Consider the following 20,068-nt stretch of genomic DNA (forward strand, 5'->3'; position numbering starts at 1 on the left):
TAGCTAAGTGTAAACGCGTCTTTAATTTTTAACAATTAAACATTTTTTTAATGCTTATAAAAGAGCGCAAAAAAAGATACAATTTTGTCCGGCAACAATAGTATACCGCCGATATTCGATTAAGAAAAAAAAGTATTTTCACAAGTAAGTAGCAATTGTTGCAATGCAGAATGGCGTTAAAGTAAAGAGGGTAAGGCAGCTGTCGTCGTCGACGTTATAAGATAAAAACAAAGCTTTATTTTATTAATCAAATAACTTTTGTCCTCTTATTATGCACGTTTATCTTATTATTGCAAACTTTTGAAGAGAGTTTTATATATTTATTAAGAATGCGTCGAATTTTAAAACAGATGTAGGACTCTATTGTTTTAGGGAAAGATGAAGCTGTTTTTAGGATCCTATGGAAAAAGGCAATCCTGTTCCTGAATTAGATTGTGAGTCCGACTTGGATACCACGGGTATCACCAAAGTTTAATTGCATTATAGTGTCATTTGTATATTGTTGAAACGATTCACAATATACAGGGTAATATCTGCATTGTCGGTTTTTAAAGATATGATTGGTTAAAAGCCAACGATAGAGAGCATTACAGTTATAAGTTTTTTTTATTGTTTTCAAAATTTTTTACAATTAGCATTACTAAAATAATACTTAGATTTATAACAAATGCGTACAAAAATCGTTTACATTAATATCCTGAATACCATGTTATAGCACTGAACATCGTCTTAAAAATTATGTCTTCAATTTGCTGATTGAATGGTCACATAATATATGTAAGCTTTAGTAAAGCCCAGTTTAAAAAACGTACATAGTTAATTGCTGATATTAAAGAAATGTACGCTCATATATTTTTGTCAAAGTCCAAAAACGAAGGTCTTGCATGAAATTGTTTATTCTAAAACAATAGAATTATTTTACTTTCCGTCAGCAAAGTTCAAGTTAACGTGACTTCTTGGAAAGTAGCAACCGCCGTAGAGATTTAATTTACATTTTTTAATATTAATTACTTTTGTATTAACAATCGATCTGTACTAGTCAGTAGCATTATTATTATCATCATTTCAGCTATCTTCTGTCGTTTCAGGTGCGACGACGATAAAAAGATTTACCATAGAATAAATCAAGGTGATGAGTGCAAATTTGGTGATATAATTGTTATTAAACCTTGCAACTGACTGTCTCTTGAAAATTTATGGCCGAAGCCATATTCTAGAAATAGGTTTCTCCCATAATTTTCTAATACTCGAAATTTGCATTCATCACGACGACAGGTCGCTTTTAATCGGTCTTGATGAAAATGTGCAGGGGAGACTTATCTCCAGCTGTAGACTTTCTACTTTTGAAATGATGATAATGCACATTAAACTGGAACATTAGTATGCTTACCCATACGTGTTCAAATTTTAAGCCGAAATTTATATTAGTTGACTTTTAACCAAAGACACAAATGACAGAGAATTTTTATCATACAAATGACTATTACTGTAAACAAAATATTTTATATTGAGACCCGGTTTGGGTATAGTATAGCAGGACGCTCTCTGACCTAATAGAGCAATGACCTGCATAAGATTGAACATAGCCATTGGATTCTGAAATCTAAATAATTATATTAACCCTATAAAGTAGGTCATATGATCGTGATATTGGAGTCTTACATAAATATATCAGAAAATACTTTAGCCTTATTGCAAAGAAAAGCAAAGAGAATCTGGAAAAGCTTAGACTTGTCGGCAATTTACATAAGCAAGCAACAGCACCACGCACGGCTCCACAAAACTTTCTAAAAACAGAAAATCCTGTAGAAATATGGAACCTGAGACCCTCAGTCAAGAGGAAAGGACTAAGAATATATTTCAGATACTTAAATAACCCGACGTCTAGTCTTACAGTCGCAATATAGATTAAAAAAAATAATTATGACTAAACCTCTTTTTACTTATGATACATAAAGATTTAATTGTTTTTAATAAGGTGAACAAAACAAAAATATTATGAAGAGCAGTCATATCTTTTCTCATCCAGGCCTTTGACGAGATCTGCAACTCACGGTATACGATAATGTCAACCGCACTTCGTGTCAACGAGATAATCTCGAGCTTAATTATAAAACGTCAACTCTGTAAAATGCAAAAATAATATACTCGTAGTACAATATTCATACCCGAACATAATAGTGTCAATATTTTGTTTTCAGCTTTATATGTGTTAGTGTTACGAGCAATATCCCCCAATATTATACGTAGTTACTTTATCTGCTACAGTAATACACTACTATACTCAATGGAACAGCCATGTGGTTTACTTCACCACAAAAGCGTATTTTACATTTCTTAAGAGAAAATATTTCTACTCCTAAACTAACAGTAATACATGTGAACGGAAAACGCGATAAGTTTTATCAAATTTATTTTGTAACTTTTTTCTGCTTAAACTTGTATTCTTGGCATAGTAATGATCGCTATAAGGTTATTGAATCGGCCTTAATTCTACTAGTGTCAATTTTTGTTCACGGTATAAACTATGAATATACTGTGATGTAATTAAATGAATTCGATTAAAATTAAACAGCAGTGTATTCAGAATCTAAGACGGAGAAGTCTAGTTATTTCTTAATAGAATTATTAAAAATAATAAGAGTTTAATGTAACCGTGGTTGAGATATTAAGTTTCCATATGTAATTAATTTAAACATTAATTTGTGAAAACTTAATTCTATGAATTGTTTTATTTCTATAACCTTTTTATAGCAAATCATTACCGGCACCGCTGTGCGCGCTTTCCTCATCTTTACTCGGCCTAGTACCGCCATTTCGGTACGACTATAACTTACCGATTCGATATTTCTTGTAGATTGGCATGGTTAGTGGTCAACTTAAATACGTGCTGTATTATAATTTATTTAGTTTTGATTTAAAACGGCTAACGTATTAATTATGTAGTAAGAGACGAATAAAGCTAGGTGTTAAGATAGTTAATGATATAATAATGAAATTGTGATGTTATACAAAGTTTTGTAATACATAATCTTGTGCGAAACATAGTCTACAAAATGCAACAAGAAAATAGAAAGCAATTCACCTTAATTTAAGTGGTAACTTTAATAGCTAGGACATCTTTAAACAGAAAAACATTAAATAATACTTTCCCACCTTTTTTTTTGGTTTCGGGGGGGGGGGGGGGATCTTCCGGACGTTCAAGATGCCCCGCCTCTGAGGGGAAGACAGGGGTATGTAGGATTCCTAACCACTAACCCTTCCCCCCCCCCCCCGATGATCACCCTCTGCGCTGTACAGGGGACCGCGGTATCTCCCGGTCAGCGATCGCCACGCGGTCTTCTCTCGCGCCGTGCTATTTTACGTTTACGTTTTAGATAGCCCATATGGATCGAGACCACGTCAAACCATCGTCCGCCTCAGAGTCGACGAAGCTAGTGTAAGTTTAGGGTCCCCGCCCCGTTTATGGTAGGGGTACACCATTTCCCACAATTATCTAGCATATAAAGAAACTATAGTTGTACGTGCGCTGGTCCGATCACGTCAAAACCACGCTCAATGCTTCAGCGGCTGTAGTAATATACGCCACCTAATATCGCCACAAATGGCGCAACATAATGGGCCACAAACTTTCCAAAGAGAATCACGATACTCAGTAGCCAGGAGGAAGAGAAGTTGTGCATATCTGGATAGTCTAAGCAAAAGGAACCTCGTTGTCGTCGTTTCAACCCATAGACGTTCACTGCAAGTCCTCTCCCTAAGATATTCATAAGGGGATGTCCCATAATCGCCACGCCTGGAAAGTCAACGATCGCAGTGTGGTTTTATGGCACGTAAAGAACGCTTCTGCCCATCCTCTGGAAACGTGTTTGTGAGAAGTGGCAATCCTGTATATATAGTTCTTAAAAACAAAGTATATATAAACGTAAAAGACCTACATTATTTATTTAAGATTTGCAAATCTAACATTTGTGAAAATCTTATCAACTATGAACCAGTTGAATGTAAGTAAATGATTAATTTTCACTTGTACACATTACTCTCAGCGGCGGATAAAGGTGCGGACAAGCAAGCTGACTGCCCGGAGCGTCAAATCTTAAAGAGCGATGTAAAAAAATATTTTTCATGCACCTTCCTGCCCAGGAAATCCTCGTTGTGGACGAACGCCGTACTGTTTACATGTTCTATTAAAGCCTACAAATGCTACATTACCATTTTGTGTGTAAATGTAGTAGTAGTACAAAGACGGTTCGAGTAAAGGCAAGGCGCGCAATAAATTTATTTGCATGGGACATTTACACAGGCTGATTTTTTAATCAAGGTGATTAGTGTAAAAGTTTATTTCCAATAATCATGTATAAAGTGGTCAATATGGAATGTGTTACATTCATTTATTTTTTATAACAGATAGTGACATATATTATTATTACGTTATAGGGTGATCAATACTTTAAACGACAGAAAATGAGCTATACACTCTCTCTTTTAAAGCCTTAACACCTATATACCTCATCCTGTATAATTTTAGATATTACACTAAATGAATTCTTAACGAACCGATAGTCCAATTCAAAATTCTCTCTCGGAGGCCCTTGCACCTCAGCATTTAGTTAAGTGTCCACTCGAGTGACCTAAAAGAATCCTGGTTCCCAGATCCAATTAAATGTCTAATGTTACTGCCCCAGCTAAGGTTTCTGAAACCGAACCGCCCGCGAACTTAATAATTACTAAACCATCAGTTTAGTAATTAAGCTTGAGGTTCGCTTCAAAAGGCACACCCAGAACAAATAACACCCCAAAAATGACGAAAGTCATTAAAAATATTCAGTTCGAATGAAATAATGTTGAATTCAATTAATTAAATACTTAAAATTTCTGTCAACCTCATCATTTTAACTATTAGGCGTCCACTCATGTACAAGGGCCAGACAAATTTCTAATAGAACTGATAGGAAGCAGCCTGCACCCAGCGTCGACCGCCAAGTCGTATGTTCACCTTATAGATGGACGTCCAATGCTCCTTGTTGCTAAGCTTGATGTATCAGTAAATAGTAATTTTAAAAGCTTCAATAACTTGACGATATTATAAGTTAGCTAAGGTTAATATGACTTACCCATATCATCGATCAGAGGCGCCATTCTAAGTGTCACTCCGACCAACAGCAAGCAGAGGAAAAGTAACAAACATGCCGTAACCATTATAGTGTAGCGTGCTCTTCGTGGCAATTCATCCGGATCCAGTACCTAAAATGAAAAAAAAACTTTAAAAATATTTTACATAGGTCTTAATATTGAACAAAACTAAAACATGAAATGTCAGTTTAAGCTCGACAGTTAATTATTCGCAAAAAAAAATGACTTTTTTAATAATAAAAATGTATAATAATTTAGCATAAAGTATGAATATTTAATAAATTCGTTCATTTCTGACATAAAGTAGGGTTTACATACAAACTCAATTTACTATTAACTACCTGGTCTAGCCATAAGTACTGCTACAAAGAAAATATCCAACAATTTAAAAAAAAATTATTTCAAAGTTTTATATGTGATTATGTAGAGTGAAAAAGATATATTTTAACTTACTAAACTAGATATTCAAATTGTCTACCCTTAGCTTTAACGCAAGTTTTTAAACGGTCGGGCCATGTGTCGATGGATTTACGAACGGTTTCCATTGGAAACTTGGTCACTGCTGCCTCCAAAGATTTCTTGAGCGACTCAATATTTGGGTGACGCTTAAAGCAGACCATGTGCTATAACATAGACCACAATTTATAGTCCAAAAATTGTAATCAATTGGTAGGAGCCACCCCACCAAACCATGACGTATGATGGATAATGATCTTCTTTAGAGCTTTGTGCATACACTCGATTATTTTGTTTGTTGCACTGCTCCTAGATCGTAAAAATTTTTTCATCGGCAAAAAGAATTTTTCTGAGTTTTTCTTCCGCGTCTCAAAGTAACAGCTGTTTTGACTTTCGACTCTCTTTTATTTTAGTACCTGATTTAAGGTATGTCCTGTGTATCTCCGGTAAGCTAGTAGACCTAAGTCTTGTTTGATAATCCAAGAAAGTGTCTTCGGTGGGATTCTCATTACTATGGAGAGGATTTTCTTCTTCCTTATGGGATTTCGACGAATCTATTGCAATCCTTCTCTCTTTAGTGCCCCACTCCATTTTTAAAACAAATAATTCGAAAACAAAACACATAAAATAATGGCGGGACTGAAGTCTGTTTTTTATCGTAGAAGCTAATGCTCGAAATTCAAATTAATGTTTTTTGTTTAATGTATGTGATCAGCCAGTAACAAAATTTATAGCTAGACTAGATATAAGAATACTTATAAATGTAAATAATTATTCCTGTGAATAAGGTGTATTATATTAATAATTAATATAAATTATATTTGTTTTAATACCTATTTTTATATATATTTATCACATATTTTTAGTCACAATTTAATGTTAAAGATATTGTTTTGATTAATGTTAAATAATTTAAATTACCAAAATGAATAATTTCGAATTATATGATGTAAATGAACTGAAAGGTAAATTTTGAAATTGTGCCAATTAAACAATACTAGACTGGAGAAGGATGGTGAATACACAGTAAAATTTAGTTTATATTTGAAAAACGAAAACTATGAATATTTATTTTTTTAACTTTAAGTGTAACATAAATTCTTTCACTATTCGAATGTTATTTTTAAATTATGTCCACTGCCACAGCATCTTCTGATAATGACTAAATCGAAACTTCAGTTATCAGTGGCTTATGATAATAAAAATATGGTTCGAAAAGTTTTGCATTAACAGCGTTGTGATATCGTGCAAATACAACGTTTATGGTAGAATCTTGTCGGGTTGTCGAAACTAGAGTATAATTGTTATTATTGATTAGATTCAATTCATTTTGGTGGCAATCTACAAGAAGGCGAGCAACTTCAACTCTAAAATTGATATTGAAGACTCTACTTAAATTTACCGGTAGCTTGTTTTTTTTACCAAGATATTCTCTTCCAGCTGTTATATATGGCCATAATATTCTTTTCAGAAAAAAATGAATCAACCATTTTTTTAATAGTACCCTTAATTTCAAATCAAATCTAAACTAAGAGAACTTTAGATTGATAAATAAGATTTATTGTAGAGCATTAAATAAAAAAATAATAAGTAATATTAAAAATAAAATTTAGAATATGCGTAACAAAATTATTAATCTACAATATTTGAAATATTTATGAATTATTAAATTTAGAGTACGATTAATATTTCTAAATTTATGTTTAAAATAATCAATTACCAATAAAAATAAAGAATCTTAAATTTTTTAGTACAAATTACGTCATATATATTTATATATTTATATTTTTATAATAAATAAAAATTTATATATTTATAAAAAATGGAATTTAGAAAATGTTCGAAATATATTGATTCAATTCAATAACAAATATTAAAATGTAATATTTAAATTTGATATTCGAATCAAATAATCAAATGTATTATTAAATTGACTCTGTATATACCAAAAATTACATATTACATAACCCATGATAGATATTTATCATTAAAATTTAATATTATTTAGCATTAATTATGTTTAATAATATATAATAAATAATTAAATCCGTCATATACAATTCGCACTTGTATTATTTAACTAAAAAAGTGACCTGTTACTATTGTGTTACAGTGATGTGCGCACATCTTAAAATTTCACTCTCAACATTATTTCATACCGCGCCTAAAGAAGTATAACTTTGAAAATACATGTTAACATAGGTAATATTTATTATGTACCTATGCATGTGTATTAACACTCTTTAGTTTCATAGGTTCCAGCAGACTAACTGCGTAAGTTGTTGGAAGTTATACTAGAGTAAGAGTTGTAATTGTGTAATTAATAATAAATAAATATCATTTTCTTTACATATTTTTTGGTAGGTTGATTCACATGCAGGTTTTATTCTTTATAAATAACCTAAATAGAGGAATGTACAAAGCTATCCATAATGTATTTAGAATATAGGAAAGTGTACACTCTAATTATTGATGCTAGCACATGTTTTAGAAGCGCATTGTTGTTACATCAGCTAATGTTCTGCTTACGTACACAGAGGAACTATCATTTAGAAAGGAAATGGTTTTCAAAGTTGTCCAGGTGGAATCTCTTGGCGTGACAGAAAAATGAGAGTTTACATTTCGTAACCAGAGGTCCACAAAATTTATCACCTTTCGATAGTAACGAACTAAAATGTTGTCTTGACCACATCTATCAATAATAATAATAAAACAGATAAGTAACTTGTATAAAATGGCTTATTTCGTACATCTCGAAATTTGCAAAGCGCCACCACCGGCTGAACATTCAATATTTAAATCAAATCTTCACATTTTATGCCGAGTTTTGGGAATATGGTAGAAGTGTAGTTAAAGGGGCTCCACCAGAAACAGCTAAATTTTGAAAGTTGTCTAATAGAAAAACAATCTGGGAAACTGGGCCGTGAATGGTGGCGAAGCGCAAAACACAAAATGTTAGGCAATTTTCTTTCATAGTAAATCAAGTATCAAGTAATCAAGTATATTGGAACAGTAAGTTGAAAGCCCATGCTGTCCCCATGTCATCAATGCAGAATTCTCAATGGCACAAGAATGACGCTCTCTTGACTCTCTCTTGCTCATATAAGAGCGCGTTCATACGCGATGCGTGCTCACTCTAATAAAGAATTTCTACGTAATGGGAAGCATCCTATAATTTATAATCATATTTTATTCGTCTACCAAATGATTTCACAAACTATACAACTGGACTGCTTATATGCGACGACAGTACTGCCATCTACATGACTTTAATGTAATGATCAACCTTAAAATTAAACGCCCTCTATGAATAAACGTCTCTAAATGACGAAACATCATTTTATATTTTACGCCATCTTCTGACTTAATTATAGAAACACATCATTCAACATTTCTATTTATGAAAAAAAAAAAATTTCCTTTGGTCACGTTATATTTAAGACGACTTGACCATTACATTAATATTTTTTACAAGTCCCGAGAAATGCAATGACGATTAATGAATCGTAAGAACAGTCTTTAAGTGATGATGACATCACAAAATTACTTTTAAACGAAATCTCCGGAGAAAAAGCTCTTTATGAGTACCAACGCAGTGCGTAAATCTACCGACAAACAATAGCATTCCGTACGCAAATATTAAAGGTAGTGTTATGTACCTTGTGAAATTTTACGTGTACCGTGTTCGTGTGGTAGGGTCTTCTAGAAATTGTTGCAAATGTATGCAATTACATAGAAAATATTAAAATGGAATGAGGAAAAAATTGTGAAAATGTCCAAGCCATTGGTTAATGCGAGACTTTAAAAAGACAATATAAAACTTAACATAAAGAAATACCAATAAATTCCGGAAGAATTTATAATTCTCAATATATTAAAAGAAAGCCGAACATAGATCTCAATCTGTTGTACTTGCAATGGAACGTTCCATTATGCAGTATTAAAGTAAAATAGTTTTACAATTTTGAAATTTTGGCATTGTTACGGAAAGATATCATAAACGAAGAAAATGCTTGATGATGAAATGATATCTAAGAACTCGCAAAAGGTGAATCTTTTTTAATGAATACTGATGGAAATACTTTTGTTAACGTTATTTTTTTTTCAATAAATCGATTTAATTAACTTACATACATTTGTTTGAATTTTTACACAATGAATATATTACGTTTATCCCGCAATTGCATTGATAACTCACTACATTTTTAATGCGAAGGGACTATATATGTATTACTTCTTGCAAGAGTAACCTACCACATTTACCAAATTTTATCAACGTTAGAATGAGTAATAGAAAAGAACTCTTCACTATCAAAAGTAATCTTTGTAACTCAAAGCACGTCTTGTCTCTTAGAAGAGAATCTTCTCCTGTCTCCTAATATCAAAATACACTAGCAAACTCATCGTGTTATTAAACAGAAATATGGATTTTAACCCAGTACAATTAAAATACCGTTTGTAGATAGTTGAACTCATCTTGATGCGCGGCACTATATGTGGGTTAAACTTGTTCAGATGCGGTGACCGTGTTTGCGTGACAGAAGGTACAGTGAAGTACTAAATTAATAATAATACAATGGCTTGATTTAGTAAATGCGTGTCTATTTATTATGTATCTTTACTTCAAAAATCTTTTGTTAAATTAAAAAAGCTAGTTTGTGAATGTTTCTAACAAAAGGATTATCGGTTTTGGATTAAAGTTAATTTCCGTATGGATCATATCTTTGATTAAAATGTGGGCTTCTTTTTCTGCCAAGGTTTTTTCCATCGGAAATACTTGGTATTCTTATATATTTTTTAAAAAGAGAGAATAGCAATTTTTAGGATCAATTCAACTGTACAACAAATAGCATATCTTACACTGGCGATTACTGCAGCGTCACTGCTACACAATGCATAGTTAACATATTTACTAGCATACGCACACATAGAGCCGCGCGCAAAGATGAGATGAGTTATCTACACTGTATCCGTAACTTACGTGAATAACTTTTGCTTGCTCATCTATCGCAGACACAAGCAGTGTGCGATGCTTCTTAGGCTTTTGTGAGTGCGCGTGTGTGTGGGGACTGTGCCGGCGACGGCGACGACGTCGCTCCAATTCTAGACGCTCTGGACTCTTCATGTTTCTGTTGATTACAAACAGAGATTTTATTATAAGATTAATAATAATTTCTGGGAAATTATGAGTTGCTAAATCATCATAAAATCAACAAAATGAACTTTTTTTTGAAGACAGTACCTACAAAAATTACAAGCTAGTATATTTATTATTCTCATGAACAGATCAGGTCATCAAATGTATATTTATTGATAGTAAATTATGAACTGTTATTAAGTTACTCGATAATAGAATAGTTATCAAAAATGAACTGTTTTTGAACACCCAATCTGTACACAAATAAACTTGTTCTTCTTTTTCGCACATTTTCAAAATTATTTTTTAAATGTTCTTTCTTTAGCATACGTTTTAACTTTAGTAAAATAAATCATAAAACCCGATCTCTGACTATGTACTAAAACATATTTTAACCTGATACATTATCACAGATTAGTTTTTTTTAATAATTACTAAAACTACGTTCATATTATCATCGTATTAAATCAACGTAAGGACGTTTACGGCTCGACATAGGCCTCCCCTTCGATATTCTATAACACTGATTGAAAACTGCCTGCATTTAGCATTTTCTTACGATCGTATATTCAAACATCAATAACAAATTTGTACTTGCAATGGACTTTCGATCACAATTAACAACGATTATTTATACTTAATTCTTGTTCTGATTAATTGTAAACTATTAAATTAAATATTTGTGTTTTGAAATCCACTTTATTCACAAATTGCATTGTTTAAAACATAGTTTCTAACAAAGAATAAATTCAAATTTTAAAACTTTTTTAAACCTACGACGGATAACATCGCTCACTATTAACATCGATAATAAATGCCTCAGACTTGAGAAGCACAGGCGTAAGAAACTCTGCGGAATTATATATTTCTTAAAAGCATATAAAATTATTTTTTTTATAAACATTGAAATAGCGTGTGTATAAAGCTATGTTGTATAAAGACATTTACAATCAAGAAAACCGTGACATTCAAATATTATTTGACTTTTTTGAATCTAACTTTAGAAGATATCTGAACATTATCTGGGATCCAATTGTAAAAGCTTATACTTTACCTATAAAAAGATTTAGTAACTTGATTAACTCGAGTAACTTGCCTAGGAAGGTATACAAAATTTGTTTTTTTTTCTATTATTTACATTGTGTAAACGTATTATGTAGTAAATAGTTAATTTTTAATTACAGTTTCAGAGGTCACATATAGTTACTTCATTACTTATGTTCTGTTTTCAAACGTAACGTAACGTTCCATGACAAAATAAATTGTCATGGAATAAAGATATATGCTCGTTTGCAATTTTAACTTCACCGCGTCTAAGATGGACAAGCGCTAAGATAGGTGAACCACGTTAGTTAGTGGTAAAGACGCTAGGCCTATCATCACAAACTGCGGTCAATGACTCCCTCGGAAAATTATAGAATATTTGAATTTTTATATTATTTGGCTAAAGGGTTGTATAAATACTTATTATAAGTAATCTGTAATATGTATTAACATCCGTAAGTCCTTTCAATGGTTGTCTAGATTAAAATCGTTGCGTATGATTAGACTACATTTTGTACTTCATTATGTGCTGATTTCAGCTTATTCATTTTTATATCCTGTTGAAGTACAATAAAGAGTAATTAGGTAATGGGTAATCTGAACATGTACGATGCAGTGATTAACCAAGAGGGCTCGTCCAGAATCCATGTACCCAAATTTAGAGCCATAATAGCGTCTAGGGTGTACATTTAATTTATAAAGACTTAACAATTAAACTTGATTTATTATTACATTTATGTAAATTTATAGCTAAAAATAAATAGATGCATTTTTTTAGTATATACCGTCTCTTCATAATTTGTATTACTAACGATAAATCTTAATCTTAATTTTAATAGATATGAATAATTACTTGTGATGCATTTGTAGTTTTAGCTTTTTCCGCTTGTGTCTGGCAATCTCGTGTTCGCACCAATGTGATGGTATCGTATCTCCAGGGCTGTCCACCATAGATGTTTCCTCTAAAATAATAAAGTAAAAACAAATGATTATTTTTTCTTACAACTAAAACGATTTGTTTCAATTATACATGGTCCCGGCGCACTTGCTCTACAAATAGGCTATTACAAATACCCGTGTTTGTCGATACTTGCGTAAATGACGTCTAGACTTACCCACTTGCATAGAATTATAAACGACAATCTTTAAGCGAAACAAATAATTTTTAATTAAGTCTTATTTGATATATATTTAATATTAAGTTTTGACAATACAGGTTTTTCATAATAACACATTTGACTTTAAACTTACTAGCTTTTCTATGAAAAGCTCTAACTACCTATGTAAAAATTTTGGAACCTCTACATAAAATGTTCGCAAATTCTTTTCTCAAAGACTTCTTTTAAATTTTCGCTGGTTCAGGCGGACGCAGTATAAATATGCCAAATACAAAACACGACAAAAGCATGTCGTGGACTTCTTGGTACGAATTGTGGACCACTACATTTTTGTTCCGCCAAAGTAGATGCCCGTCGAATCTCACGGACCCCGAGTCCATAAGGATTACTAAGGCTATAGACTATAGATGATGCTAACCGTCTGGAACATGGTCTCGCAGCAACAGAAGCAGTGGATGGGTGCGCGCGCGTCGTCGCATCTGTTCGGCATGCAGTGCGCGGGCTTTTCTTTCCACCAGCGCTACTAACACCGCCTCTAGTCGTGCTGCACCCGATTCCTCCGTACATACCGCCTTGTCGACCGTCTGTAAAGCCAGTAACATTATACTGTAGCTTTAAATAAATTCATATTTCCTTACGTAAAATCTAATTAAATGGACTGTGTTCTCATCATCCCCCCAGTTTAATGATCCACCAATATGCAAATGGTTTTTCACGTGGTTCCCTAATTACACCATGAGAAGAATGCAATGATTCGATAGAAAATATAATTAGATTGACCTCTTCTGAAAAGAGTTTATAACAAACTCTGTTTTGTTGTGCTTAATCTTTATATATTTTTTTAATAAATTTACTCAATATATCTACATATAGATGAGAAAAAATGCATTATTTTGTATTGATGAGATTAGAAGCCTACCTTTCTTTCCTACGTTCGTGAACCAATAACTATAGAAATTTTCAAAGTATTCACACGGATTATTATTGATTACATATTAACTGGAAAGTACTTAATATCGTATATATACACAAAGTATCTATAGTTGAAATTGAAGGCTAATACGGAAATTAACAAGCACACTTCGCTTCGGAAAGTAGGTCTTCGTGTCACCGTAAATGAGCTATTGACACTAATCGAGATAGCAGACCATTCACAAACGATTGACAATAAATTTAAAATACCTGCGTAAATATAACTTCTAAGAAACGTGCGAGTACAATATTGTTATTTATAATTTTAACATTAAAAATTAAACCTCAAAGGCACATATAAGAAAATAGCGGAGGATTCGGGCTTAATCTTTGAGTCCGTCGATACTACCTTAATAGAGTTTTCCTGCAAATTTTTTAGAAGGCACCATAAAAAATGTTTTTTATTATTACCAGAATTATGCATGTCACATACAAGTGTCTTAATAGCATCGTCAACAGATAGCACAAAGCTCTCTTCGCCAGTACCAGCTTATACATAATAGTTATGTATCTTCCAGTTGTAATTAAAGGTTGTCTAAAATCTTCTACAGTATAGTTGCAGAAGATTTCAGCGTGATATAATAAATAAGAACGTCTGTCATTTAAACATCTTTCCATATAATGTTCAGGTAGCGAGGGTTATGTTCTGCCCAATACCTAAAATTTTGTATAGCTACATTTTAATACATAAGGTGATGTAACATTATCCAGGTAATTTTAATATAGTGCTACCGAGTCCGCTGTACCGCGCCTTAGGAATGCGCCGCGAGACAGGGAGTGTAATGGTCGCTTCGTTCCGACGGTCCGCCGTCAACGCTCGCAGCAGCTCAATTTTTTTTTTCGTTGACTTGTAGTCGCGCTTTCCGAAGGTGCGTTACAGTAATTCGGTATCACTTTACCTATGGCGCTCTTTAAACCAAGCCCCAAAAATACTTATGGCCTGCTATTTGGCAGGAGAAATGAAACACATCATCACAAATCGTACGGCTTATTGCTAATGATATGTTCTCTCCTTAGCAAATTTAGATAAATATTTATATCTTACATCGGTCGACTGCTGTCGCATTTTGAGAGGGCGGCCAGCCCATGAGGCCGATCATCGCCTCTTGCCTGCCGCTACCGCAACCCTCTCGTCATCTAACAGCAGACAAAAAACACATGTTATAATAATAGGATAAAATTTTTGAATGACTATTTCAAATAAAATACATCAATAAATATTTAATATGAACCATTTTTTCACACAACTATCCTTTGGTCTATCCATCTTCATGCGCAGAAAGTATTGGTTTATTTAGTTTAGTATTAGAAATCTAGTATATATTTATATTTACTCTTGTATCAAAGTTCCTTAGAGAACCCTTGTAGTCAGTTACCGTAAAAAAATCACCCTAAGTGACTCCTTCACCTCAAACCCAGTCAAGCTGTAAATGCCAACGATGAAACAGCATTTGTCATTTTGTAACATCTTTGTATACATTATATTAAGGACTAGTTGGCCGAATGGACTTCGCCAAAACGTCAAAAGTAATTGGAAAATAAATCGAGTATACATTTCAGAGTGATCACTTTATTTATTGATTTAAAATCTTAACAACGGTTACTTATAAAATAACTCTTTTTTTACATTTATAATATGATTAAGTACAGAAAATCCTAAAACGGCAATTTTTTGTTTCAATTGACATCCAATATTTAAATTTAAACTATAATTTGTGTGAGAAAAGAAAAGAGTTTGTTTAGTCATCCTTCTCGCAATAATTTAACATAAGATCATATCCCGCGCCTTAACGAAAACATGAAAAAATATCAGCGGAAATAGCGGTGCTGTTCTTGAGTTTTGATCTTTATATAATTACAATTGATTCTTCAAATTAAAGTATACTACTTTACATAATATTTAGGTGATATTATTAAATAAATACATTTGAAAATGAGAACACGAACTCGTATAAAGTTCGTGTGTGACAAATGATGGCTCAGTAGTTTCACTACAAAGCGATATTTCTATAACGTGACGGTCCGAAATGACCTAAATAAACATGAGCACTTGTACAAATGACTAAACAATAAACAAAAACACACACATATAATTTTTGATGGTATTTTGACTTTGCTTTTGTTTGGCCTAATTATTTTAAAACTTGTATTAACAAATATTATATATGTAAAGTCAATTGAACGTTTAACGACGCTGATTTAAAATATAACACAATTAATTTAAAATTTTAACTTTTGCAATAAGTTTAATGTGCATTGATCAAAGGTAACAAATTAACAGTTTTCCAATTGATAGTCATACTTTGAACTATATGTATCTCGTTCAAAAATCGAATGCTTTAGTAATATTACAAGGTTAAGATCTCGTTCGCGCTATGCCAACCCTTAAAAGTCAATTAAAAACAAAGCTACAAGTTCAACATGCTGTAGTAATTTTGCGCCGGTAAAATATCTGCCAATGTATGCAATTACCATCTTATGCTTGCAAAACGCACTTTTTATATACTATATATTCATGTGAAGACAAAATTCGCTAAAAGACTTGTACCCTGCTTAATTTACACCGAAATAAATATTTCTTGTTATTCAGTCAAGATCTTTCAAGGCGCTAAATAAAAAACATAATGCCCAAGGGATTACCTGACTTATTACATTAATACACAGAAAGAATAATAAATTAATGATTGTTTTATAAATTTTACTCTGATACTAAGACTTTAGTACAATCTGTGAGTATATTTAGTAATTATATTTAATACATATACAGTCCCACATCTATTAAGTTTAAAAAACGCGTTCTACAGAATAAAATTGTCAAGCGTGATTTGGACCTGATCAGCCCGGCACAGGGGAATGCAGCCTTGTGGTCATCGTCGTATTTTCAAGTCGTCGCATTTTTTCATGGCTTTATTATCAAAAAACTCAAAAATCTACATTGTGCATATAATGGAAAGGGATAGTAGACATTTCGATTTTTACATGTATCTACACGTTGGTTCTACCAACAGTCTACAAAATTCTTATCTTTCGTCTCCAGCACCACATCTCAAACGCGTCGATGAGTAATCAGTTCGTTTTTATGAAGGCCCAAGTCTCACCTTTATGTAAGAATATGGGGACGACGAACATAATTATGAGGCATTTTTTGTCTTTTGAAGACATTCCTATCAACTCATATTCGTTGCAGCCGAAACATGACGTTTATATAACCATCCTGATGCCATTCGTAGACATGAATGTCTGATTTGATATAAAAAAAAATTGTAAACAATCGTTGTATATTTAATGTACACAACATCGATTACATCTGGCTTTGATTTTCCTCACCATCGAAGAAGACACAAATACATATTAGCGTTTTTTCTTGCTGCAACTTGGTTAAGTCATAGAGACATCTCAAAATATAGGCTTATTATAGTGTGAAGTGTTTATGGTTAAACTATATTAAAGAAGTATATGAAAATACTATTTATTAAATATAAATCCTATTTAAGCTCGACCTTGATAGGTTCTTTTGCGTAATTACTATCATATGCGAGTATATGACACCTCTATTAATATTGTATGGAAACACAAACGTTAGCAAACTGCTCCACTTTTGTACTGTTTGCGTTTAAAATAGGCGCAAAACGCCTGTGAATGCAAGAGATATCTGCAACAAAAGTATGCTATTCCTCCATACGCCTAGTTGTTCAGTGGTAGAAAAATGAATTGACGGTACAGTTAACAGATATATTTGAGAAAGCCTGAAGGGTGATTTTTTTAAACACTAAAAACAGTGTGGTACATAATTAAAAGTATATCCATAACAATAAGATTCCGTGATAGTTACAACCCGAAATAACAAGCTGGCGTATCCGAGCTTCGTCCCTTGAGACTTAAAAATTAAGTTTTGCTAACAACACGTTAAAACAAATACAAAACCTTGACCAAACAAATAACGAATAGTTATTTTTTACATATTTTCAGTTATTATAAAAATAAATTATTTTTTATGACTTAACATTAACAAGCGCACAGTTTCTCAACGAGCCACGGAGAGAGTTATGCTTGGGATTATGTTTTCCTATAGGCCTATGAACAGCAGTGAATGTCCTGCGGCTGAAATAATGATGGTGATTGTTACATTATTCAATGAGCTATTTTTAATCACCTATTTAAACAAAGGCACAGTTCTCATTAGTTTTATTCGCAAAATTGAAACAAATATGGCGACCTTTGTTGTTAAATTAAACTGCACGACATGAGTCTTTTTAGGTCAAATAGTTATAGAGAAGCTTTGTATGAATGTCAGCCTTTAATGTTAGACGGAGTTTGTAACAAGAAGACTCTATAAAATTAAAAATGCATTTATGTGTTACACGATTTTATTATAGCTGTACGCAATATTGAAATTATAACAAATAGCCGTCGCTATGTTTAGCGAGCAAATTAAAGAAACTTGATTATTCCATTACTAGTAACAATTACTAATGCTATTAGGGGTGTTAATACCGACTTGGGCGACACGAATCTTGGGGCCAAAATCACCGTTTATCGAATGAAATCATTAGGTCATCAGTTTTGCTATGTTCGCTCTTTAAAAGTATAGCGATTTATCAGTTGAAACGAACCATTCTTCCAGTATTGTCACTTACATACAGTACCAAAGTATTGGCTCTATAACTGTAAAATTCATCACTTTTTCGACATCATGGGCACCATGCAAAGGCAATCAATACTTATGACCAAACTTTATTGCTTGGAAAAATCTTGTTTTACGGAAAAATCTAAAGTTTAGACAATGTTTATAACAGTATTTATAAAATGGAGACACAAAAATCTACATATGAACTTGTCGACGTCGACATGCTGTAAAATTACATTATACAAGGTGTAAAGCTCATTTGCTGGCAATTAATGTATTGTACACCCCGTTAAAAAATCAACTTTTCCAAAATATTAGATAACGTAATGGTAACATAGCAAGAAAATGCGAAAAATTAGGATTGTAAAGATTTTTGAAAATTCTATTTAATAAACATATACATTAATTATTGCATATTATCTGCCCCTATAGACTTTATAATGCAAGAAATTATGGGCCTGTCACATTCCAATAACGTTTAAAGTAATCATTTTATACAGGTTGATTAGAAATGTGTGTTATAAAGCTTAACAGCTTTTTGCTGAGAAATGAGTTATACATTCACCCCTTTAAACTTTTACACATACAACTAATCATCCTGTATATTTCCATATATAGTGGCCACATATAAAGCATTTTAAAGTAAATTTTAATTAAATGAGTAAATTAATTTAATATACCTGTAGTACTTCTGACGGTATAATTCAGTGCCATTTAATGATTGAATATCTATCCGCAGATGTTCTCGTCGGGCTCACCGTATTGTTAGTTATTGTATTATACATATATGTATACAGAACATATGGATTACACTACCTTTCAATAAAACAGATACCTATCTGAATTTTTTATTGGCAGTATTAAAAGCCCGTTATAAATGAATAAACTCTAATGGACGGTAAAACATTTTTGGTAGCAGAGGTATTTGTAACACAAAACATTAGGACTAGCACACAAAATAAGAGACTTATTTATTCTAGATACATCGAAGAGAAAAGATCAAAACGGTTTCGTGTACTTTGGAATCCCGAAAGCATTGATGTTTCGTGGATATTCCAATTACTTTTCAATTCGAGATATTGCAAAGATCGGCACCAAATCAGGTCCAGGATAAACTTAGGTTTACTGTCCGAACCAAGTGAACGTAAGACAAAAATTACAATATTCACTTTACATAGCCATAATACTTCCTTACGTATTTTACTTACTCAACATTACCACGATTTTTGTATTTATATATTTTTTGTCTAATTAGTATCAGTAGTCTATATATTAAGACTTGTATTATATATAAGAGATACATAAGAGTAAAGCCCTCACCAGCCCTCCGGTATAACAGCTATCGTTCTGTACCATAATTATAAAATTTTCGAAGTTCCGTCATACTTTATTTAACAAGTTTATTTTGTTTTACATGCCATGTACATCGCCTTTTAACTAAAACTGATTCTTACATAGAACAAGAATAAAAACAAAGACTATACCGTCTTATAAGATAATTTTATAATATTAACTTTCGAGCTTGTCTAGACAAAGGTTGTAACATAAAAATCATATGAACGTAGCAAAATCTACAAGTAT

At 32.3% G+C, this 20,068-nt stretch overlaps 1 protein-coding gene across 1 annotated transcript in view; it reads right to left on the reverse strand.

Annotated features, from left to right (window-relative positions):
* LOC137931755 (uncharacterized) overlaps nt 1-14,993 on the reverse strand; it is a 59,500-nt gene extending 44,507 nt beyond the window's left edge. Inside the window, exons 1-5 of the mRNA XM_068775250.1 lie at nt 14,906-14,993; nt 13,307-13,472; nt 12,624-12,732; nt 10,571-10,718; nt 5,115-5,244 (exon numbers count right to left, since the gene is read on the reverse strand). Coding sequence (XP_068631351.1) covers nt 5,115-5,244; nt 10,571-10,718; nt 12,624-12,732; nt 13,307-13,472; nt 14,906-14,926 — 574 coding nt within the window. The 5' untranslated portion in view covers nt 14,927-14,993. The remainder of the gene's footprint in view (nt 1-5,114; nt 5,245-10,570; nt 10,719-12,623; nt 12,733-13,306; nt 13,473-14,905) is intronic.
* Between the last annotated feature and the right edge of the window lie 5,075 nt (nt 14,994-20,068).

The sequence above is a fragment of the Battus philenor genome, unplaced genomic scaffold (genome assembly GCF_028537555.1).
Source record: "Battus philenor isolate CCGP_79_NKW_IND1 unplaced genomic scaffold, ilBatPhil1.0.hap1 SCAF_8, whole genome shotgun sequence".
NCBI classification, from domain to species: domain Eukaryota; kingdom Metazoa; phylum Arthropoda; class Insecta; order Lepidoptera; family Papilionidae; genus Battus; species Battus philenor.